Raw genomic sequence first — 24,536 nt, forward strand, 5'->3', positions numbered from 1 at the left:
ACTATTCGGACTTTTAAAGCCTTCTAATAAATTAGCTTTGACTGTTTTTGAACATCATATAAATGGACACATATAGAGGGTATGTTCTTGCATCTGGCTCCTTTCAGATGCAACTTTATATCTGTGAGATTCATCCTCGTTGTGTGTTAGAGTGGCAGGTGATTCTTTTTTGTTGATGTGTAGTATTCCATTACATGAACTATACCATAATTTGTTTGTTTACTCTACTGTTAATGGACATTTAAGTTATTTCCAGTATTTGGTAATTATAAGTAGCCCTATGATGGCTTTTGGTGGGAATAATCACTTATTTCTCTTGGGTATGTACCTGGAGCAGAATTTCTGGATCACAGAGTTGGCATACACTTAGTTTCAGTAGGTACTGTCAAAAAGTTTCCCAAAGTAATTGTACAATTTTACATCCCCTCCAGCAGGGTTTGAGAGTTCCAGTTGTTCCACATCTTTGCTAACTCTTGGTATTGTCGGTACTTTCCTTTTTAGCCGTTATGGCGGGTGGGTAGTGGTATCTCATTGTGCATTTCCCTGATGACTAAGGCTGCTGAGCACGTTTCATATGCCTACTGGCCATATGGGTGACCTCTCCTGTGAATTGGGCCTTTTCTCTTGAGTGGTGCTGGCCGAGTTCAGAGAAGGGGGGCAGGGTGTCAGATGAAGAACAGTTGAAGGGCCGGGGGAACATGGTCACACTCTGCAAACTTCTAATGGGCTGACCTGGGGAAGAAGGAACAAAAATGGTCTGTGGATGCCAGCGCTCAGAAGACAGATTTACTGAGGTGACCAGGACATGGATTTCCGATCAGCGCAATGAATTGTCTAAAAATAAACAATGTCCAAGGAGGCACTGGGCTGATTCAGGAGGTGGTGAGCACTTGTTATGCCAGGCATGTGAGCAGAGATGCTAGAGCCCTAGATGAGGTTTTCCAGAGACGGCTGACGTCTCGACTGATGGTGGGTTTTAGGAGTTGACAAGATGAGATTTCAGGCCTATGAAGGCCTGGTTCTGTTATGTAAGACATGTTTGGAGCCACTGAGTGGAGAGCATGGGGACTCAGAGATGATCAGCTCTCTTTAAAAAAGACTTGTTTCCTGGCCTGTTTGCATTATTCTCCCTGGCTGATCTCATTCTCTTAGTCATACAGGAAAGTACCTTCTGAAAAAAGCAGGGAAACAAGACACAGCGTTTGACTCCGTCACTCTCTGCAGTGAATCTGAGCCCCATCCCAGTTCACACGGAGCCTCAAAGGTCCACACGTCAAAGCTGTCAAAGGGTTTAAATTAGAAAAGCACGTGTGTGTGCTTGCACCATTGTGTGTTTTCATTTTGCACCTCTTGAGGTCATCACGGTGTCTGAGTCACTGAACGAATCATTGTAAGCAAGAGGGCTCCAGGAAAAGACGCTGAACCCATCGCCCTATCCCAGCTGGCCTGCCCACCGGCCCTGCAAACCCTGCCGTACTCCACTCTGTGGTTCCTTCTCCCCACCTCTCTGCAACTGCCCTGGCTCAGGCCACCACGCGCTCTCACCAGCCTCTGCCTCTTCCATGGCCTCTTTTTCCACACCAGCTGAAAAGGGTACTAGCAAGCCAAATACTAATACCAAGGGGAGGGGCCGTCAGAGTTCTGTCATTGAAGCATCATCTTATTGCACTCCACCCCCACCCCCCAAGACTGAAAGCTACTTGAAGGCAAGCATCCTTGTCTCCCATGGTCCCTGCTTCTCTCAGGTGCTGAAGTCAGTTTTGTTGAATAAGTGAATGAATGAATGCTTGGCATTACTACTGACTTTGACAGCCTTAAGACAAAAGCCTCGGTGGAATAAAAGCTGGCTTGTAGAAAAGCTTGTGAACTAACTCCTATTCTCACTCTCCATTTCATACACATGAACTTTGTCACCTTGCCTCACAGCAGGGGTTAACATAGGCACAGGTTTATGAAGCACGTTTTTGTATCTTCTAAAAAGTCAATATGAAAAGTATCATGGGCAATACCAAAAGGCAAAAGGCAAGTTGGGGGGAAAATATTTGCCGCACGTTGAACAAAGGGCTAATTTTTTTTTAACAGAGTTCCTAAATTAAAAAAAAAAAAAAAAGAAGAGTCCAGTGAAAATGTGGGAAGAGGAAAAGAACAGGCAATTCACATAAAAAGAAACATCAACGGCTAATAAGCCTATGAACAGAGAATGAAACCCACCCATAATAAAAGTAAATTGAGAAAGGAGACATCAGTTCTCCTCTATCAGATTAACAAAGATGAAAAAGTCTGAGAATCTCTGGTGTTGACAAGATGTGGAGGAGACCAACATTCTCACACAGAATAGAAGGACACACTGGTACACCCTCTCTTGAGGCAAGTTAAGTCATATCTATCCAAATGCACACACGCTTTGACATAGCAACTCCACTTCTAGGAATTTATCCTGCCAGTTTACTCACTGAATTGTACAAAGATATATGTACAAATCATCTGGTTATTATCTATCTTAGCAAAAAACTGGAAACCACATAAAAGTTCATCAATAGGGCACTGGGTAAATGAATTATAATGTAGACATACAATAGAATGCTATTAACACCATTCTTGAGGCTACCATTGCCTGTTATGTCAATGTACCTTCTAACAGCATGCATTATTCTGTACGTACCGCATACTAGCCACAGTGCTTAACTCTTTACGTGGATAATTTCATGCAATCCTAATAACTCTGTGAAGTAGATACTTCTTACTTCCCATTTTAGCTGAAGAAACTGAAATGCAGTAATCTGACTGTATCAGTTTTCTAGGGCTGCCATAACAAATTACCACAAAGTGGATGGCTTAAAACAGCAGAAATGTATCCTGTTGCAGTCGGAAGGCCAGAAATTGGAAATTAAGATGTGGGCAGGGTTGGTTCCCTTTGCAGGCTCTGAGGGAGACTCTGTACCTTGCTTCTCTGGCTTCTGGTGACTGCTGGCAATCCTTGGCATTCCCTGGCTTGTACCTACATCACTCCAATCTCTGCCTCTATTGTCACGTGGTCTTCTTTCCTGTGTATGTCCACTCCACTTCTCATAAGGACACCAGTCATTGGGTTTAGGGCCCACCCTAGCCCAGTATGACCTCAGCTTAACTAATTACTTCTGCAAAGGCCCTATTTCCAAAGAAGGTCACTTTCTGAGGTTGTCCGGGTGGACATGACTTTTCAGAGGATACTATTTAACCTACTACAGTGACCAAGGTAACAAAGCTAGTAAGTAGTAGAGCCGGGATTTGAATCCAGGGGGGCAATGTGTACTCATTACCACTGCTCCATGCTGCCTTCCCATAACAGCTCACACTTTTATAACACTAACAATGTCCCAGGCACTGACTTAAGCATTTTACATATAATAACTAATTTACTCCCCACAACAAGCCCACTTCATACATGTGCAAATAGAGATTCCCCACAATAACCCCATATTACAGATGGGGAAACTGAGGCACGGGGAGTTAAAAGTTACCTGAGTCTATGCAGCCCATAACTGACAGACCTTAGATTTGAACCCAGGGAGGTATGTTCTTAACCACTATGCAAAACTGCCTCCCAACACTCTGAGAATTAGGGCTAAGAAAACATTTCTTTCTCCTGAAGGACTGGTCTTTTTTAATCAGACATGATGTGGTCTCCAATTCATTGCTTCTCCCTTTCCCCTTCAGTTGTCATGATTCATCAGCTGATTTGAGTGTCCAAATAGAGTTGCCATCATTCAGCTAGGACACTGGCATATTTTCTCTCCTTAATCTGTGCTGGGCATTTTGAAAGGCCTTCAGAGAGACCCATGCACCCACGCAAATGACATGCAAACTGTTGTGTGCATGGATATATTCATTTTTCTGGAGCAGGAGTCCATGGTTCCCATCAGATTCTCAGAGCTTCATGATCCTAATTCTCAAGTTTTCTGCCCTCCCTCCCTCCTTCCTTTCTTTCTTCCTTTTTTCTGTTCTCACCAGTTATGTTGCCTATGCCGGTTTATTAAGCAATCTCATACCCTTTTAATGGTGTAAGTGGAATGTAGTATAAAACCCATAAACAAATGCGTGCAATGTTTCCATTCAGTCTGACTTTTTAAATCTTCCTGGGTTTGCGTGGAGGAAGGCCGCCTTCCTGACTCTCCTCTCTGTTGTCTTTTGAGTGCTTCTGAGGCGGGATCCGGTTCCTACCCCAGCACGGGCCAGGTGCTCACCCTGCGCTCATAGATAGCAAACTTGTAAGCAGTGTGCGCTGAAAAAGCCAATCGGACACAGAAGCCTGGAGCTCTGGCGCTCAGGGGGGTTTCCAGGCTGACCAGGAACTGGGCAGTGTGACCTTAAAGCCTTGTCTGGGCCTAAATTTCTCCAGAAAGCAAGGGAGAAGCCAGGAAGGCAGAAGTAGGTGGAAAGAACCCGCAGCTGCAAGCCTGACCCTTCCCGCTGCCTGCCATCCCTGGAACTTCCTCCTTGCCAACATGCTGCAGCCACGTGCCCCCAAGCCCTGCCCCCAATCACCTGCCCCCTCACCAATCCCCGCCCCCTATGCATCCCATCACCTGGGCCTTCCCACGTGCCCACCACGCACCACACGTCCCGCCCCCATGACCCACACGCTCCACCGCGTTCTTCTAGCCCCTGCAGGGGCCCCATCATGCTCCTCACGCCCCGTACATTGCTCATAAAGACAAAAACGAAACAACCAAACAACAACAACAAAATCCCAGAAAGAGCCCTTGATTTTTGACTTTGAGTCAAGGCTTAAATGAATTCATTTGTAGATTTTAATAGAAATACTATCTTTTTTTTTTTTTTTTTTTTTTTTTTTGCGGTATGCGGGCCTCTCACTGCTGTGGCCTCTCCCGTTGCGGAGCACAGGCTCGGACACGCAGGCTCAGCGACCATGGCTCACGGGCCCAGCCGCTCCGCGGCATGTGGAATCTTCCCGGACCGGGGCACGAACCCGTGTCCCCTGCATCGGCAGGCGGACTCTCAACCACTGCGCCACCAGGGAAGCCCTAGAAATACTATCTTAATGCAAAGGCCAAGGGAAAACTTTGAGATAATCAGCACTCACCTTGATGGTCAAAGTCTGGTGGTCAGTGTATGCAGGAGAAGCCTCACATTATGATGTGTATCAGCGCTTATTAGGAATTATTAAGCCTATTATTTAATAAGCTTATTAGAAACAAGGAGCTTGTTAGAAATTCAGAGTCTCAGGTCCCCTCCTAGGCCTACTGAGCCGGCATCTGCATTAACAAGATCCTGAGTATCTCCAATGCTAGAGAAGCACTAGTGTAGAACACAAGGACTCTGATTTCTCAAGTTTACCAAACCCTGGAGAGCACTTGGGTTTTTCTGGAATACACATCCCAATTGGATGACCTGGAATAATTCCTACTGGGGTTCACTATGCTATCTATAAAAAGGGGTCATTATACCGGCCCTTCCTCCCTTACAGGATTACTGTGAGTTTCAGATGAGATCATGGGTTCATTCTATGTATTGTGAGGGGGCTGAGGGGCTGCAGGGTTGGTGGGGAGCAGAACAGGTGTGGTTTCTGCCCTCACGGAGCTGACGGGGTGGTGGGATGGGAAAACATGTAGATAATGTTGTGTGATTGTCATGGTTACCTCAGGGCTTTCATTTGCTTAGTCTTTTACATATTCTTTCATTCAGTGATCAGTCACTAATTAAAACATAAAATCCTTGCACTCTGCCAAGCTGCTGAGCTCTGAGCTCGACACTGGGGAAGCAGAAATATCAGTAAATGAGCCATGAACTCTGTCCTCAAGGATCTATCAGTCTAGTCAGAGATAAGGATGTAAGCAGCTGATGACACTTAGAACAGACTATGGCTGGTTCTCTGAGGCCCATTCAGGGGGCTGTGGGAGCACAGGTGGGGCAATGAGGCGCTTTGATTTAAAGGACGATTACAAGTTTGCCAGGTTGAGAAGGAAGAGGACAGCATTCCAGGCAGAAGGAACAGCAGGGGCAAAGGCAGCAAGGCATGCAGTCACATATGCTTGCACCATGACCAGGTGTAGAGAACTGGGGGGCGTGTCAGGAGATGGTTTGGAGAAGTAGCTTGGGGCCACATCTTAGATGGTCCTCGTGTCGGATGCCAAGGAATCTGGTAGGAAATGGGGAATCCCTGAATGAAGAGGAATAACACTATCCGAGCTACGTTTCACAAAACTCTTTTAACAGCAGCATGAGAAGAAAAGACTGGGGTTAAAAAAAGAGAGAGAGAGAAAAGACGGGCGCAGAAAGACTCTTAAGAGGCTCTGCTAATAGCTCAGGGGGAGAGATGACAAAGTACTCGACTGGGGATAAACATGAATAGAAGAGATGTTAAGGAAGGTAGAATTGATAGGACTTTTGACCAAATGAATGCGGTGGTGAAAGGTATGGAGGTTTTTGGCTCAGAGCCTGGGTGGATGGTGTTACTGTTAACCAAGAAGGGGGGACCCTGGAGGGAGACTGGGTGGTGAGCCTGAGTTGGGCCTGTTGGGTGTGAAGTACCTTAGGGACACCCTCTTGGCTTTGTCCCCTAGGCTGGAGTCACGGATGCCTAGAGCTGAGGAGTGTGGTCCAGGCTGGACACAGGAGTTTGGGAGTTCTGAGTGTATAGGGAGTGGTGGGAGCCCTGGGAGTGGATGGGACTATAGGAGGGTGCGGGGTGAAAAGGAATATGGTTGAGAGTGGCACTAATATTTAAGGGCTGGGAAGAGATGAGTCCATGAAGGAGGTTGAGTGAGGCCAAGAGGATTTCTGCCTTATCACCCACCAGCATCATCTCCCAGGAACAGTCCTGGAGACACCTCCCTAGAAGCCCCGGAGTGAGCGGTGGCTGGGGCTGGGGATCTGAGAAGGAAGAACTGAAACAGAGACAGCACTTTCACAAATCTCTTTTTCTCCAAGAGAAAGGATGTAAGAAAAGGAGAAACAAAAGAAATGCTTGAGTTTGTTTCGTTTTTCAGATCAAAAACAGATCCAGCACCTCCTAACATCGAAGAAAACCTCCTAGACTGTCCTAGGTTGACTCCAGTGAGCTCATTCTTTCGTTATCGTTAAGAGCAAAGAAAGTCTGGTTTTATTATGATTAACCAAAGGAGGATTTTACAAAACAAAACAAGAGACAGGAAATGGTCCCCAAATTATGCCATCTGCTTCATGTTTTTCCATACAAACAAGCCTGTCGCTTTAAACTAATAATGGCTCCTAGCAGCCAAATAATTGATCTACTTGGTGTTTTGGCTTTAAGTGAAGAGTGAACTGGCCTCTTTAGAAATGTTGGCAGCCTGGCTGGTCCATTAGTAAGACAGCAAAATCAAAACACTGACTGGAAAAGGTCATTATGACTGGGCTCAGCAGGAGTCATCGATACATGACGTCATTTCAGAAACAAGCAAGCCAAGGTCGTGAGCCCCCTGGACAGAGTCAAACTACCCTTTGCGGCCCATCACCACCCTCCTTCACAGATACTGAAGTCTCCCAAGAGGACACCAGGGTCTGAGCCAGGACTGGCTTCATTTTACCCTTTCTTTGCTCAGCCTGAATCTAGAGGAATGTGATTTTAGAGCCTGTGGCATTCAGCAGGTCATTAAGGAAGGCCCTCAGTCCTCCCATGTGCATGTCCCTTAGATGCTCTTTTCACCTCTTCCCCTCTCCCAGGTCTGTCTCTGTCTCTTTTCACACTCCTCAGCCCAGAAACACCCACCTCCCCTTTCGGCCCTGTCTCCAGCTCCTACTACCTTCTCTCTTCCTTTCTCCTCCAAGCTTTTAGAAGAGCTGTGGGCTCTGTCTCCAAATCTTCGGCTCCCATTAGCTGCTTCTTCCTCTCGCTAGCATTAACATCATTGCAGGTACCAAGCACAGGACCAAGGGCTTTCCCTGCATCATCCCCCTTAATCCCAACAGCAACCCATCTGAAATGGATGCTATTATTATCCCCTTGTACAGAGGAGGAAACGGGCTCAGACAGGCTGGGTCACTGGCTTCAGTAAAGCAGTGGCAGATCCCATTTTTGAACCCTCTGCAATGCCCTGGCCAAAGTCACCCAATCATGGTGGCCCTTTCCCAGTCCTCTTCCCCTCTGTCTCTCTGCACCAGCTGGCACTGCCAATCTCTATCCTCCCTTGGCTCTTGGGAACCAGTTTCTCCCGTTCTTTCCTTCCTCTTCATAGGGTGGGTTCCCCTGGATTTCATCCCTGGCGCTTCACTTTTCTCATGATAGAAAGTCTTCCAAGGGAAGCTCTGAGTCCTCTTAATTCCAGGTCCACTGGAAAGCATCTTGCCCACCCCCTCATTGCTCATGGTCACTCTAAGTGGGTGGCAGAGCTGGGGCTGGAGCCAGGTGTCCTAATCTCCAGGTCAGCCCATTACTCAGAGCTGCCACTACCTACTCTTAGTTTTTGTGGTTTTTTTGCTGAGCAGCAGGAAGCAGCCCAACCCTGGAGGAGGGAGAAACTGTGAGACCCTGATAAGGTGGGGAGGAGGTTATTTTTAGAGGACACTGGCTTTCTACTTAGGCTGGGAGGAACTTAAGCGCCAGGATCTTCTAAAACGTGGGTTTGCAAGACTGGCTCATTAAATAGAATTAACACATCTAAGTGACAGCACTCCTTGCTTTCACCTTCTGCCTGTTTGTTGTGTGGCTCGAATTGATGAGAACCTTACTATTTGTCTCCATTTCCTCTTAATTCAGTGAGGCTTTAAGATGGCTTTGGAAAAAATATATGATAGAAAGTAAGGTAGAAACAAAAATGAAACTTCAAGATGAGGGCGCTATTGTCTGAGCAAGGGGAAGTCCTGGACAGCAGCAGACCAAAGAACAGGGGGTGTTGAACAGATCCCCAAGACCTGCCTGAGCAGCAGGAAGTGTCAGGAAAGACATGAGAAAGGCTGGTGGAGACTGCCTGGCATGTCCAGCAGCGTGTGACCTTGAGCAGGGGGCTCTGCAGACCCTCGCCAGGAACAAAATGTTTGTCACCACTGGGTGAAAATGGGAATTTTTAGGTTCCCCCACTGAGGGCCCAGAATCTGGATTAGGATCTGGTTTTGTGATTCTACAGGGAAAAGTTTAGGCCAGGTAATATGCAAGAGTTTGAGAGGGCCAAGGTCAAGGCTAGAAAAGATGGGGAGGGGGTGTGCCTGCAGAGCTCCGAGGCAGCATCACAGACACCAAATAGACGGGGAAACAGAAGCCAGGGAGCGACTGGACTGGAGCCTCTAGCCCTGCTCAGTTCATTGGGTCTAAAGCTGTTTGACTCACAAGCTTCTTTGCGAAGGTGATGGCTGCCACCCAGCACAGATGCCCATAATCACCGTGGAGCGCGCTTCCTGGGTGTGTACTGCCCAGGCTTTCCGAGGGTCCTACTGGGTCTTAGTATAAGATCCGAGTCAGAGGGACCGCCAAAGTCTCTGGTCTCCGCAGCCCTTCCGGATATGCGCGGCTGTGCCTCCAGCGTCTCAGGCCCAGAGCCGGTGAACAGGTGGGGGGAGCGCCGGCGGTCAAGAGCGCGCCCTACTGCTCTCACGGCCCTGGCCACGAGCTCTATCGCGGGAACCAAACCCCGCTCCTACAAATGGGGAAACCGAGACCCAGGGAAGGGAGGAGGCTTGTCAAGTTCACCCAGTGAGTTGGCGAGAGCCAGAGAACTCCTGCCTCCAGGCTCTTCCCCTCTTCTTTCCACCTCCGCGCGAAAGGCGCGTAACGGTGGTGCTTTAAACCTTGTCATCCCACGCAGTTTGGGAAAGTTTTCTTGCCACAAACAGGCGAAGCGCGAACCCGGGTATCACGTTCACTTGTGCCAATGCGTCCCCACTCCCACCTCCACTCTCTCTGCAGCCGGCGGGGAGGCCGCGCCTGAGTGCAGCGCTCGGCGGCACCTGTACCCAACAGAGCGCCCGGGGCGCCTAGCCACTGCACGCTGGAGTCAAGCGCGCAGCGGGAACGCCGGCCCCGCCATGACCCCCGCTCTCAGCGCTGCTCCTCGAGAGCCCCCAGGTCCTTCTCCCTTTTACAGACGCGGCGTCGGGGTCCAGAGGGAAGGGCGCCCTGGCCGGGGCCACGCGCGCCGAGTGGCGCGGATGCGAGCGCCCGGTTCCGGACCCCGAGACCCAGGCTCCCCAGCCCCGGAGGCAACCCGAGGCGGCGGCTATTTATAGAGGGAGCCACGCTCAGTCCCTCTTGGCGGCGGCGGCGACAGCTGAATATTTTGCCCAGATATGGCTGGGGCCCCGGTGAGGGGGCAGGGAGCCCCGCGAGCGCGAGGGGGACCCCTGGCCGGTGGGACACTTACCGGTCAGTGGAGCCGCGGGGGCTGGCGCGGGCGCAGGCGGCGGCGGGATGAGCGCGGGCGGCCGGCGGGAGAGCGCGGGCGGCAGGCGGGTGAGGGGAGCGCGGGGCTGGAAGAGCTCCCGGGCGGCCGCGAGCGGGCGGGCGCTGTGGGCTCCGGGGGTGGGAGCCAGGGGCGGGCCCGGCTCTGCGCTGTCACCGCGCCTCGCCCCGCCCGCCCAGCTCGCCTTCCTTACCTCTCCCTCCACTCGGGGGCGCCGGGGCGCAGCGCGCAGTCTCCTGCCGGGGAGAGACGCCCACAAGGGGAAGCGCGGGGCAGGGACCCTGGCCGCCGCAAGCTTGGGTCCGCGGCCAAGTGGGTGCGCGTCGCCTCCTGTCTGCGTCTAGGTTTCCCCACTTGTACCAGGTAGAGTTATCTGGAAAAAGGTGGGAGGAGTTTTATTCCTGTGTGGTCTAAGATGTAAGAATCGGTAGGTCCTTGTGGAGCAAAGCCAGCCAAGCGGTTGCTGCACCTTTACCTCCTTTGATTGAAGCAACGACCCATCCGGTCTTATCAGCAGCCCAACTAGGTCCGGTTTGAGCCGAAGCTTTAGTCACGATCATTTTGTGAACATGCAGTTCCAACAGAGGCAAATGCATTCCCTCTATACTGGAAGAATAGAGTATCCAAAATACGACTTAAAATAACCAAAACAACCCCAAAAGCCCCACCTTTTTTTTCTTCCAGTTTTATTGAGATATGATTGACATACAGCACTGTATAAGTTTAAGGTGTACAGCATAATGATTTGATTTACATACATCATGAAGTGATTATCACAATAAGTTTAATGAACATCCATCATCTCACATAGATACAAAATTAAAGAAAAAAAATTTTTCTTGTGATGAGAACTCAGCATTTACTCTCTTAAAAGACTTTCATATATAACATACAGCAGTGTTAATTATCTTTATCATGTACATTTTATCCCTAGCACTTATTTATCTTACAACTGGAAGTTTGTACTTTTTGACTGCCTTCATCCAATCCTCCCCCCAAACAAAAATGTGATCTTCTTTTCTATGAGCTTGTTTGTTTTTGAAGTATAATTGACCTACAACATGTTAATTCCTTTTGCACAACATAGTGGTTAGATATTTCTATACATTGCAAACTGATCACCATAAGTCTAGTTACAATATGTTACCATACAAAAATATTACATAGTTATTGACTAAATTCTCCACACTGTACATTTCATACCCTTGACTTAGTTTGCAACTGGAAGTTCGTACTCTTAATCTCCCTCATCTATTTCTTTCCTCGCTCCAACCCCTTCCTCTCTGGCAACTACCTGTTTGCTCTATGTCTATAACTCCATTCCTGTTTTATGTTTGTTCATTTGTTTTGCTTTTTTAGATTCCACATATAAGTGAAATCATACAGTATTTGTCTTTCTCTATCTGACTTATTTCGCTTAGCATAATACCCTCTAAATCCATCCATGTTGTCGCAAATGGCAAGATTTCATTCTTCTTTGTGGCCGAGTATATTCCATTGTGTTTATGTACATCTTCTTTATCCATTGTCTGTTGATGGGCACTTAGGTTGCTTCCATATCTTGGCTATTGTAAATAATGCTGCAATGAACATAAGGGTGCATATATCTTTTCAAATTAGTGTTTTTGTTTTCTTTGGCTAAATACCCAGGAGTGGAATTGCTGGATAGTATGTTAGTTCTATTTTTAATTTTTTTGAGGAATCTCCATAGTGTTTTCCATAGTGGCTGCACCAACTTACATTGTTACTAACGCTGTACTAGGGTTCCCTTTTCTCCACTTCCTCACCAACACTTATTTCTTGTCTTTTTGATGATGGCCATTCTGACAGGGGTAAGGTGATATCTCATTGCGGTTTTGATTTGCATTTCCCTGATTAGTGATGTTGAGCATCTTTTCATATGCCTATTGGCCATCTGTATGTCTTCCTTATACAGATGGGGAAATATATCTATTCAGATCTTCTGCCCTTTTTTTAATCATTTTTTTAACATGTTGAGTTGTATGAGTTCTTTGTATATTTTGGATATTAATGCCTAACTGGATATATCATTTGCAAATATCTTCTCCCATTCTGTAGGTGGCCTTTTTGTTTTGTTGATAAGTTTCCTTCACTGTGCAAATCTTTTTAGTTTGATGTAGTACCATTTGTTTATTTTTGCTTTTGTTTCCAAAAGCCCCACTTTCTTAAAAGGCTAATATGTTTTCCAGAACAAACCACTTAAACCCAAACAGAAACTTTTAAGTGTTTTAATTTTAAAAATGGCTCATAAAAAGGAATTTGTGTGGACAGAAAATAAGGTGTCTTTGGATTATTATAGGATAGTTTCTGGTGGGATAGACCCTATTAATATAAACTTTTTAATATTGGTGTACAGATTACTAATGAGAAACACCTTTTTAAAATCTTGTTTCCGTGCAAATGTACTCCTACATTACAAAACCCTCATGGGTATATGAGAATATTCCTCTCAAGGGGCATGTGCAATATATTTTTAAATAATGCAATGATTTAATATTTCAGATTTAAAATTTTAAACCCTTTTGTTGTGGAATCAAACATTTAAGAAAAGGGCATACAACATAACTGTGCAGGTTTAATAATTTTTATCATGAGAACACCTGCTGCAACCACCAAGTTAAGAAACAACACTGCCAGCAGCCCAGAAGCCAACCTGTGCCCTTCCGGGTCATCACAACTCCCTCCTGAAGTTGACCACTTTCATGACTCTTTCGGTAATCACTTCCTTGCTTGCCTCTTTCCTCCATAGTTTATTTTCATTTGCGAAACTCTATGTTGTGAGATTAATCCGTGTTGGCTCACGTGACTGTAGTTTGTTTACTCTCATTGCTGTAGAGGTTTCCATTGCATGAATATATCACAGTTTTTAGAAACATACATTTTACTATTAATGGACATGTAGGTTGTTTCTGGGTTTTAGCTATTACAAATAGTGCTGCTGTGAACATTCTTTACCAGTATCCTCCTGCACAAGCGCACACATCTTCAACACACTTGGAATTAACAAAAATGGAAACATTTTCACCATTCTGGCATATGAGCAGTATCTAATTGAGTTTTGAATTTGCATTTCCCTGTGTCCTAATGGGTTGAGCACCTTTTCATGTTGACTGGCCAGTTGGATTTCCTCTTCTGTAAAGTGTTTGTCCAAACGTATTGCCCATTTTGCTTCTGGATACTCTTTTGTTTATTGAATATATGTAATCTATTATTTTCCTCTGTGTATATATATATATATATGTATGCGTGTATATATATATCCTCCAATCCGTGCTTTGCCTTTTCACCTTCATGATAATGTCTTTGATGAACAGGTGTTCTTCATTTTAATCTTGTCTAGTACAGTTGACCCTGAAACAACACAGGTTTGAACAGTGCAAGTCCACTTATAGATGGATTTTCTTCAATAGAAAATACTACAGTACTGCACCGTCTCTGGATGGTTGAATCTGAAGATGTGGAACCACAGACACGGAGGAGCTGCATATAGGAGGGCTGACTGTGAAGTTACATGGGGATTTTCCACAGCAGGGAGGGTTGGTGCCCCTAAATGTCCTCCCCCCACCATGTTCAAGGGTCAACTGTATATCAATCTTTTCCTTTATTGTTAGCACTTTGTGCATCCAGTTTAAGACATCTTTCCTGCTCCTGGATTATAAAGGTATTTTCCTGGGTTATCTTCCTACAGTGGCCATTCATGTTTAGGCTTTCAGTCCACCTGGACTTGACTTTTGAATATGGTATGAGGTGGGGGGCAAGTCTCTCTGTCTGTCAAGCTGTCCCAGCACCAGATTAACTTTTCAGTTACATCCACAACTAATTGCTTTATTTTAAAAAGTAATAGAAACATTCCTAAAGTTAGTGAAGTACAAACCACTTCTTTCTTATCTGTGGACAATTTGAAGATTTTTGTTGTTGTTGTTATTAGGGAAAGAAACCATTATAAAAAAACATTTACACTACTTTATTTCACTTAAACATTTGTGTGTCAGGATATTTTTACTTTATCATAAATGATTACTTAAATCACTGGCATGAACATTCCTGAATTTTGAATCACTTTAATTATAAATACTAAATATAAATTTTAAATAGCTGGAAAGACAATTTCAACACATTTTACATGAAAAACTTGAAACATCTGGTCTTTATTTTCTTTCCGTTCTTACTTTTCCTAGATGTTCTCAAATAAAAATAAGCAAATGACTAAAAACTTTTATCTCTGGCCTCGTCTTCTCCCCTTCTCTCCATATTTCCAATAGTTTATGCATATCTTCACACAGAGGTCTACTAGCTTAAATTCAGTATATGTTCAAAATCAAAAATTTAGGCTTCCCAGTCAAACTGAGTAAGGGGTCACCATCCTAGCGCTCACAAGAGCTGCTTGGGTGCATCTTTTCCCAACACCACATTCAGTGAGGTCACATTGTTAGCTGGAACGCAACAGCAGTAGGAACATTTACAACATGGGAATCGTCAGACACTACGAATCAAGGCTCACTCCCCGCATGACCGCCACACACCCACCAGAACCAGCTGTCAAACATTTACCGGGATTATGACTGGATAGAGAGATGACTAAGACCCCTCCCTCCCTCAAGGAGCTCACAATCTAGTTGCGGTGACTGGCACAGACAACTAGTTATATGCTATGAAGGTCAGTGAGATCTGGGCAGCACGAGGGGCAGAGTCAAAGTACAGTGCAGTAGGAGGGGCACCAGGGAAGGCTTCATGGACAGACTGGGAGGTCAGGGAGGATACTGACAAACAAAAATGGTGGGGAGAAAATGAGCTGCAGTCTGAGGGAAAAGAATAAGAGTGGTCTGGAGGGAAGTGAGGCTTCCTTTAGAGTATCAGTAGTCCTAGATGAACATGCATGGGGTTTGGGAAGGTCCAGTGTGGCTGGCACAAGGAGTAGTAAACAGGGAGGTTGGGCAGGGAGACTGTAAAGGCCTGCGTTTTCAGTCCAGACTCTCTGGGCAATAAGCCACCCAAGATTTGGGGTGATCTGGGGTGATCAGGACGTGCTGGTTTGCCTGGGCTGTTCCTCCAGCAGCACCACTAGCAATGCTGATGGGCTAAAGACTCGGGAGAGACTTCACATGGTGTGGTGAGCACCTGCTTTGGGACCCATCACTACCCCAGGGTAGGGTTAAGTCACGGAATTCTCAGTCTAACTGGAGAAGAACCGAGCACCACAAGGAAGACAACATGAATAGAAAGGGAAACTCTTCACCTTAAGATCATAAAGCCTAGAAATGATAAGATAGTCAGTTTTTGTATTGATAAACATTTTATTCTAATATTATAGTAATAATTCAAGTGCAATTCTCTTTGAAAAGTCAACTCTGTTAAAACAAAACTTGTTAAATATCTTTCATCAAACACAAACATATTCTTTTCAATCCCGCACAGCAGTCAGAGCCATGTAGCAGAGGTAAGATTTTTTTTTTTTTAAAGCCTACTACATTTTGTTATTGCTAAAAAAAATCTGAATTAGTTGTCAGGGTCTCAGAAGCAATGATTAATTGATTTTTGAAAGCTCTACCAGATACTCTGACATAAAATCATGAATCCAGATATCTGTGTCTGGCAGTGACGTGTCCACTAAATAGACCACTACTTTCCGGTCCCAAGGGTTAGTGTTTTCTATAACTGTCTGCACCAATGCCACCAGAGGTTTCTTCTCCACGTGATTTCGAAACACCATCGAAGCCTCCTCAGACCACTGGCTGCACTTCACTCCTAAGAGGAAGGGAGTTTGCAGATCAATGAGGGGTCAAATGAGCCTTTCTTTGACCAGTTACAATGGAAAACTATTTAAATAGTCCCAAAGTAGTTAAACACACCAGCTTAGACTTGCCTAACTGAAAAACAGATGCTGAAGAATCTTACAACAGTCTTGCTTACAGTTTTTCTATTCTGAATGGGGTTATTTCTGTAAACCTTCACTTACAGACACAAATTTCATTTGAGATTTAATCCTGTGATATAAAATGAAGTTATAATAATGACTGCCCATTTCCGTAAAGTATATGTAGATATAGACTGATGGAGAATGAAATATCAATATCAATGACATTACTCTTATTTACAGATTTTTTTCCCTGATGAACCAGATATAGTAAAAAAAAGAAAAGAAGAAGAAGAAGAATTAATACACTTAACAGTATTTTATTTTATTTGTGGTACGGGGGCCTCTCACTGTTGTGGCCTCTCCCGTTGCGGAGCACAGGCTCTGGACGCGCAGGCTCAGCAGCCATGGCTCATGGGCCCAGTCGCTCCGCGGCATGTGGGATCTTCCCGGACCGGGGCACGAACCCGTGTCCCCTGCATCGGCAGGCGAACTCTCAACCACTGCGCCACCAGGGAAGCCCAACAGTATTTTAAATTACATACATCACCATGGTAAAAGCACTGGAATGAAAGTCTGGAGACTCAGTTACTATTCCCAGCTCTTCCTCTATCAAATGGTATGATCGTGAGGAAACCAGTTGATTTCTCAGGCCTCAGTTTACTTCTTGTAAAATAAAGTGGTTGGACCAGATGAATTTTAAGTCCCATGCATTTCTAAATCCCCATGACTTTTAAACTTGAGAGCTCAAGTTAGAGAATTCTGAATTAGGTTTTAAAACAAAACTGAGACAAGAATATGTATTTTTCAAGAAGTATTATTAACTAACATAAATTAAGTTCACATATGTTAGATTAGATATATAAATTATGCCCCATAGTGATGAAGGTCTGGCAGTTCCACATATAATTTAAAAGACTTTTCGGTGTAGTGAGTGGGCTAAATTCTTTGATTACTAAGAATTTCCCATGAGAGAAGCCTAGAACTGTCTGTAAGCTGCTGCTTCAGTGACTGTAACAGAGCCTGAGCCTCCCAGCACTGGCACGAATTCAGTGAAATGAAGCAGCTGTAGAGTCCCCTGCACAGGGAACACCAGTGACTGTGGCCACGAAGCCGGGGTGGGGATGATGGGGCCACACGATCCTCCCTCACGGAGATCCCTTCACTGGGCCGTTTGATTGTCATGTTTAACAAAATGTGTTGTTAGAAAAACCTGAATGTTAAAAAGTGAAAATGAAAAATGTAGCCATTAATTCTGAAGAAACCATTTAGAAGTTTGAGTTCAAAGCAGATCAGTGGTAGTCATGCCATGTGTAAGATGCCATTTTTGGTTCATATCTGTCTACCATGGGAGTTTCCTTTGAGTTCTAGTAGGAGACACAAAGAAACTGGAAAATACTTCAAATAAGGCAATCTCTCTCTCTCTCTCTTTCTACCTATCTATCTACATATATATATCTTCAATAAACGCTGTCAATAAGAAGAATTTATATACATAATTTCTCTCATTTCTGAGATCAAGTCAGTTCTGCCACTGCTAAGTGTATGGGGTGAGCGGGGGGTGAGGAATGAGGGTTGCACATGTGGTCATAACTTGCCCTATCCCAGCAGAGCAGGACCTCCAGACAACTGGAGGTGTCGGCACCCCTCAGCCCTCTTGGCCTCCGCACCCTCTGCTCACGGCGACAGCTCTCTGGGTGGAGTTTCAGCTAGGCACCCATGCTACCTACTGGTAGAGGGCACACAGATATCTGCACTGCCTTCACAGAAGATAAAACAAATCTCATCAGACAGTATCATAAAGAAGTACCACTCTACACCTATTAACTCAGCTCCTCAGATTTTATGACAGTCAACAGGCTGGTGTGAGTGTGGTGAAATCACACACTTGTGTGTTGTTAGTTGCGATGCAAGTGGAAACTGATTTGGCCATGAAAATGGTCATATTCTACGAGCCAGGAATGTTTTATAATTGTGAAAGTCCATTACGTAGATGCATTATAATTCCTGCAATAAATTATGAAATCTTAATCGCGCAATGTTCTCCTGTTGGTTATTTGTCTCATTGTTTCCATTTGCTTGTTTTGGCTAATATATGTAGCTGTGGGTTTTTTTCCTCAATACTACAATAAAAGTGTAAACAACCTAAATGTTCAACAATAGGGAAACAATGATTAAACAGAATATTTTGCAGCTATTAAAAATTGTTATCAGGACCATCAAACAACCACCCAAAAAGCAATAGTGTGAAAGCAGAATGCAATACTGTACCTGTATGAAGATTACAGTTTTAGAAAAATACTCATACATGAAACCAGAGACAGAAAGGAATATGGAAAAACAGAAATAGATATAGTGGAAGGGCATGACCTTGAGAGATCATTAAAAATTATCAATAGGCCAATGATTCTGTACCCAGGACAAAACGACAATATATACTACTATTGTGTCATGAGTCCAAATTCCCCAGAAGTTACCTGCTAGTTGAGCTGTGACTGCTTGAAACGGCAGCTTTCGGAACATGTCCACCAGGGGCTGCACTTTTCTTATGTTGACTAATTCGTGCTTGCCATAGTCCAGCTCATACACGGACACCAGTCCATTGGTCAGGATTCCTTTTAAAAGCACCCTGTACCACCTAGATGTGCATTGGAGTAAAAAGGAAGAAAAAAACGCACAAAGTCAACACCTGCTTTAAGGGCAACATTTTTTGATAAAAAGGAAAATTAATACAAATGTTATTTACTAAAGTATAAAACTATGCTGTTGTAGAAGTTTTTAAAGAGACTGCTTCTTCTTTTCCAAAGGTTACTATTCTCTGCTTTGTCACTGGCTCATTTGATGCAATTTGTTCACTCAATACCCTTTTACAGGCCTCACGGAGCTAATAAAGGAAAACCACCACTAAGCAGGAGGAAACAGTGCTACAGAGCACAATCAGGACAAGGCTGGCAGATCCCTTCACTTTGATGGGGAGACAGGAAATGGCCATACTATGGGGACAAGGTCCATGTGTGGAAGATGGAAAGAGAGAAGCAAGCGGGACCAGGTATGGAGAATGCATTAATTCAGGGACTTCCAGGCAAGATACTTTAGGGCTATCCAGGTAGCATCTGGACCAAAGGTCTGGAGCTCAGGAGAATGGCTGAAGCAGCAGATACAGATTAGAGTTGGTAGGGGGGAAGGTCATCAAAATAAAGGTAGTTTATGAAGCTATGAGAGAGAATGAGAATGCTTCAGCAGAGAACGTTTGAAAAAAAGTGAAGTGAGGACAGAATCCTGGGAAACACAAAAATTTAAGGCAAAAGAAGGTTACCCAGTAAAAGGAGACTGAGGAATAGAAGGTAGGTGGCAGCAGGAGGTCCTGAAAAGAGTGATGCTGCAGAAACCAAGAGACAAGTAGTGTAAAGCATTCCATGTTACAGGGAGGTCAACTAGGATTGAGTTAGCAGAAGCCACTGGACTCGGTAATGAGCTCTATATCTTTAATAAGAATGGTTTCGGGACTTCCCTGGTGGTGTAGTGGTTCAAAATCCACCTGCCAATGCAGGGGACACGGGTTCGATCCCAGGTCCAGGAAGATCCCACGTGCCGCGGAGCAACTAAGCCCGTGCGCCACAACTACTGAGCCTGTGCTCCAGAGCCCGCGAGCCACAACTATTGAGCCCTCGTGCCACAGCTACTGAGGCCCGCGTGCCTAGAGCCCGTGCTCTGCAACATGAGAAGCCACCGCAGTGAGAAGCCTGCTCACTGCAACGAAGAGTAGCCCCCGCTCACCGCAATTATAGAAAGATCATGTGCAGCAACAAACACCCAGTGCAGCCAAAAATAAATAAAATAAACTTATTAAAAAAAAAAGCTACAAAGAGGCCAACTTCAAACACTGTATATAATTGGGGGGTTCTGGGAGGAACTCTAGAAACCTTCAGATAAGCCCAAAGTGAAGCAAGCAATTACCCATGAATCACAGAGACAACAGGGACACAGAAAGGTATCATAATAAGTACATGACCTGAGGGCCAAACAGACCTGACCTTTGGGGGCCAAACAGACCTGAGCTGGAGTCCCACTGAGCCATTTTTCAGTCATGTTAACTCTGGGCTCTTTATTTAGCCTCTCTGTGCCTCAATTATCTCATGTGTAATGTTTAGTTTCAATTTACTTGCAGAAATAATACATATGAAGTGCCTAACACATTAATTTGGCATATAACAGGCAGTTGGCAAATGGCAGCCATTATTATAAGTATTCTTAAAATGAAGATAAGCTGTGCAAATAAGAACTTTAGATTAATTTGAAGAGAAATTTCCATATGTGGAAATGCCAGTACGGTGCAGGTTGCTAATTCATATAAGTGTAAAAGGAGATAAAAACATTTGGTTTCCACCAATATCACTGTCTTTAAACTGTACAAGGCAAATGATTGATGGTCTGTGCTTTTAGTCTATAAATAAGAGGTACAGAGCTGTGAGGAGAGAACCATCAGGAAACCTATGTGTTGCATTTCTATTTAGCTTTCAACTTTCAAAACTAAGAGCTTAAATAAAGGCTTCAGTTTTGACGACATTACCAATTTCAGTGCAAGGCTACATGTGGATCACCTGGAGAGTTTACTTAAAACACAGATTCTGGGGTTCTACTACCAGAGATTCTGACTCAGGAGGCCTGGGGTGAGGAAGGGGAATCTGCATTTTTAATAGGCTGCCCAGGTTATTCTTAAATTGGGATAGATTTGGAAATCACTGTAAATCAAAACTGTACCTGAAATTCCTAAATCTTAACTTACCAGAGCTGGGAACAAGGTTTAGTAAATAGTCCTGGGTTGTAAGCAAGACAGAAGCTCTGAACACTTTACATTGATTCAGTTCATAAAGTTTCAAAAAATATCAGATAATCTGTTCCCATATATAAGACATCCCTTGATTATCTGGGACAAATTAACTGATTAACGCCCCAGAGTCCTGAGGCAGAACTGTTCAATCCATGGGGGAGTAGGGGTGGAGTCTGAAGTCCCACACTACAGATCTCCGGTGTTCAGAGATCTTCACATGATCCTTCCCTCCAAGTGGCACCTCCCCACCACTAATCATCATCAATCTGCTCCTCAGGTAAGGGTTAGCATTAGCTTGGCTTTAACTGAGATTAAACTATCCAATAACAAAGAGTTCTGATGAGGCAAATTGGAACCCATTTATGCTTATGATTGTAAATAACATGACATAGTAAAAATATTTTTTAAAGATGAAAAGCTTATGACATATAAGTTGAATGCTTTTTAGAATGAGAGCTATTATACTTTTCACTTTTAAGTGTTGAAAATTAGTTTTTTTCCTCCCATAAAAATAACAAAATTTTATAAATGCCTGTACTTGCTATCTTAAGAATGAATGAGGGGCTTCCCTGGTGGCGCAGTGGTTGAGAGTCCGCCTGCCGATGCAGGGGACACGGGTTCGTGCCCCGGTTTGGGAAGATCCCACATGCCGCGGAGCGGCTGGGCCCGTGAGCCTTGGCCGCTGAGCCTGCGTGTCCGGAGCCTGTGCTCTGCAACGGGAGAGGCCACAGCAGGGAGAGGCCACAGCAGTGAGAGGCCCACGTACCGCAAAACAAACAAACAAAGAATGAATGAAAGCATTTTATAGAAAAAAAATAAGCAGTTGACCTTTCAAGTTGAGTTTTGGGGGGTGTGTATGTATGTCTGTGTGTTGGGACAGGGAGGGTAGGGGGAGAGATTGTTCTTTTTGTTCAGCATTGTCAAATAAGCTGGCACATTTCCCCTAAGAAAGCTGGCAAAGGGAAGGGGGAGCGGGGAGCTTGTGCCATTGTCCAGGGCTTCCCGGAGTGAGTGTATAGCTTGAGGAACTTGGGCTTCCTTGGGTTGGAACCAGCACATCCTGGGGGCTTCAGGAGAGGAGAGTGTGGATCCAAATGTGCAAACGTGAGAAAACAGACTGAAAGTGCTAAAACAAATGTAAGGAATTATGATTCTCACTGTCCAAAGGCCAAAGAGCAGTGAAATAGGCACTGTTGCACCTTATAAAGGGTGCCACAAGCTCTCTAGAAAGAAACTGACTGCATATATCAAAAATCCTGTAATCTTTAAACAAGTGACTTCTCTTCTAGGAATCTATCTCATAAATACATAATCAGAGAGCCGAACAAAGATTTAAGTTCAACATTATTTGTAACAGTGAAAAATCTGGGAGAAAAAAACCTACAAAAGAAAGTGATAAGTAAATTATGATTTCTCTATATGATGGAATATTTAGCCATTAAAATGTTTATGAAGAAATCTCATCACATGGAAAAGTGTTCACAGAATTATGTTAAGTGAAAAAGTTTAACTTTTAACAAGGGTTTATGTTGGTTGATGGACTTTGTTTTCTTATACTTTTTTTTTTTTTTTTTTTTTTTTTGCGGTACGCGGGCCTCTCACTGTTGTGGCCTCTCCCGTCGCGGAGCACAGGCTCCGGACGCACAGGCTCAGTGGCCATGGCTCACGGGCCTAGCAGCTCCGCGGCATGTGGGATCTTCCCGGACCGGGGCACGAATCCACATCCCCGGCATCGGCAGGCAGACTCTAAACTACTGCGCCACCAGGGAAGCCCTAAACATTTTATTTTATTTATTTATTTATTTTTGCGGTACGCGGGCCTCTCACTGCTGTGGCCTCTCCCGTTGCGGAGCACAGGCTCTAGACGCGCAGGCTCAGCGGCCATGGCTCACGGGCCCAGCCGCTCCGCGGCATGTGGGATCCTCCCGGACCGGGGCACGAACCCGCGTCCCCTGCATCGGCAGGCGGACCCCCAACCACCGCGCCACCAGGGAAGCCCCTAAACATTTTATTTTTAAAATTTAGAAAGTCATTAAATAAAAGACATTATTTCTTAAATAAAAAAATATTTTTCTCATAGGAAAGTAGAAAAAATATTTAAACATTCACTTTAGATATAATGAGGTTTTTAACAGCACTAGGGTCATTAGATTTTTAGATAAATGGCATCATTTTAAATATTAGAAAATTGCACAATTCATTGGTCTCATTTCACATTCAAAATTCCCATTTGTGCAGTTCCAAGTCCCCCTGCAGGGATTAAGGACTCTTGGTATCATTCTACACGTTTTTCTTAGGAGGAGAATAAAAGGCTCTGTCTGTCCAAGGACCTACTTATTTTCCACTTTTGCAGCATACACTTGGTCTTTCTCCACTGCCACATGGCGCTCCTCAGACACACTGTAATAAAGAATCATCTCTTCCATCAGAACTTCCAGCTTATGTATCTCTTGCCACGGCTGGACGACAAAGTAGCCCGGGTGACAGGCCACTGGCACATACACATCCATGTGTTCCCCTGGCTTGGACAAGTGGACAGGAGGTGGCAGCTCCTCCATGGAGAAAGAGCTAGTATGGTCTACCAACGACTTTTTGAGGATATCCGAGAGGCTCTTTCTGAAATTCTCTCCCGTGTTGCCCACAATGGAGGTGTTCGCACTCTTGCTGTTGGGGGAGCTAGCTCCGCTGGATATGGCACTCAGAAACACATCCTTCTGATGCTTCCACAAGTCTGCGTTTGTGATCTGGCGATTGATACTGCGGTGAGGGTCGGGGAAGTTCTTGGGGGTAAATAAATAAATATGTGCCATCCCTCTGGTTTCATCCACTTTTGTCACCTTTGGAAAACACACAAAACCAACTTAAAGAAATCCAAGTTCACGCTGAATTCTGAGATGGTTATAATATTAACTTTAAATATTATAAAACAGCATTTTGCAAAGAACCCAACTTGCTAAAATCATTTTATTTGAGGTCAGATGAATTATCTAGCACAGCTGTAGCAATGAATAAGCTCGTAGGTCCAAGTAGTCTAGAAACCAGTGGCAAGCTTGTGGAAATGAAAAATTTACTAACCTCTAAAAACTGAGAATATCTATGACTGGCTAGAGGTCATTATCACTGAAAGGAAGTGATTCTATATATCATGATTAATTTTTTTATATTAATGACATGTTAAAACACTCAAGAAAGAGTAACCCAATGAACCCCCATGTGCTCATCATCCAACTTCAACAATAAAAAATAATAAAAACGGCAAAATGTCCTGTAAGAATTCTGCTTAATGCTGGTGTACTCTCAGACAGAGAAGGGAAAGAAAAAGCTTTGACCTTCACCATACCCTTTGGGATCTTTGGTCCAAAGTCCTTGTTTGGTCCTAATATCTGCTCTCACTCCTCTCCCTTTCCCCCAGTTACATGAGAGGAGAGGGACCTTGGGAGAAAAAGAGGAAGAAAGCTCCACTGAATAGGCCAAAATT

The 24,536-nt window shown here is 44.6% G+C and overlaps 2 protein-coding genes across 7 annotated transcripts in view; both read right to left on the reverse strand.

Moving 5' to 3' along the window:
* Positions 1-10,858, reverse strand: part of TMOD1 (tropomodulin 1) — an 88,392-nt gene extending 77,534 nt beyond the window's left edge. For 4 of the 5 annotated variants that reach the window (XM_060014465.1, XM_060014461.1, XM_060014463.1 and 1 more), the window contains exon 1: positions 10,314-10,447. The gene's annotated coding sequence lies outside the window, so the exon portion shown is untranslated. Of the gene's footprint in view, positions 1-10,313; positions 10,448-10,545 lie in introns of those variants that run through there. The other variant, XM_060014462.1, reaches the window with a different exon arrangement.
* Positions 10,859-15,662: 4,804 nt separating this feature from the next.
* Positions 15,663-24,536, reverse strand: part of TDRD7 (tudor domain containing 7) — an 89,154-nt gene continuing 80,280 nt past the window's right edge. For both annotated transcript variants that reach the window (XM_060014466.1, XM_060014467.1), the window contains 3 exons: positions 23,393-23,895; positions 18,705-18,865; positions 15,663-16,118 (listed from right to left, as the gene is read on the reverse strand). In XM_060014466.1, the coding sequence (XP_059870449.1) occupies positions 15,898-16,118; positions 18,705-18,865; positions 23,393-23,895 (885 nt within the window). In that variant the 3' untranslated portion in view covers positions 15,663-15,897. The remainder of the gene's footprint in view (positions 16,119-18,704; positions 18,866-23,392; positions 23,896-24,536) is intronic.

Source organism: Delphinus delphis, chromosome 6 (assembly GCF_949987515.2).
Source record: "Delphinus delphis chromosome 6, mDelDel1.2, whole genome shotgun sequence".
Taxonomy (NCBI): domain Eukaryota; kingdom Metazoa; phylum Chordata; class Mammalia; order Artiodactyla; family Delphinidae; genus Delphinus; species Delphinus delphis.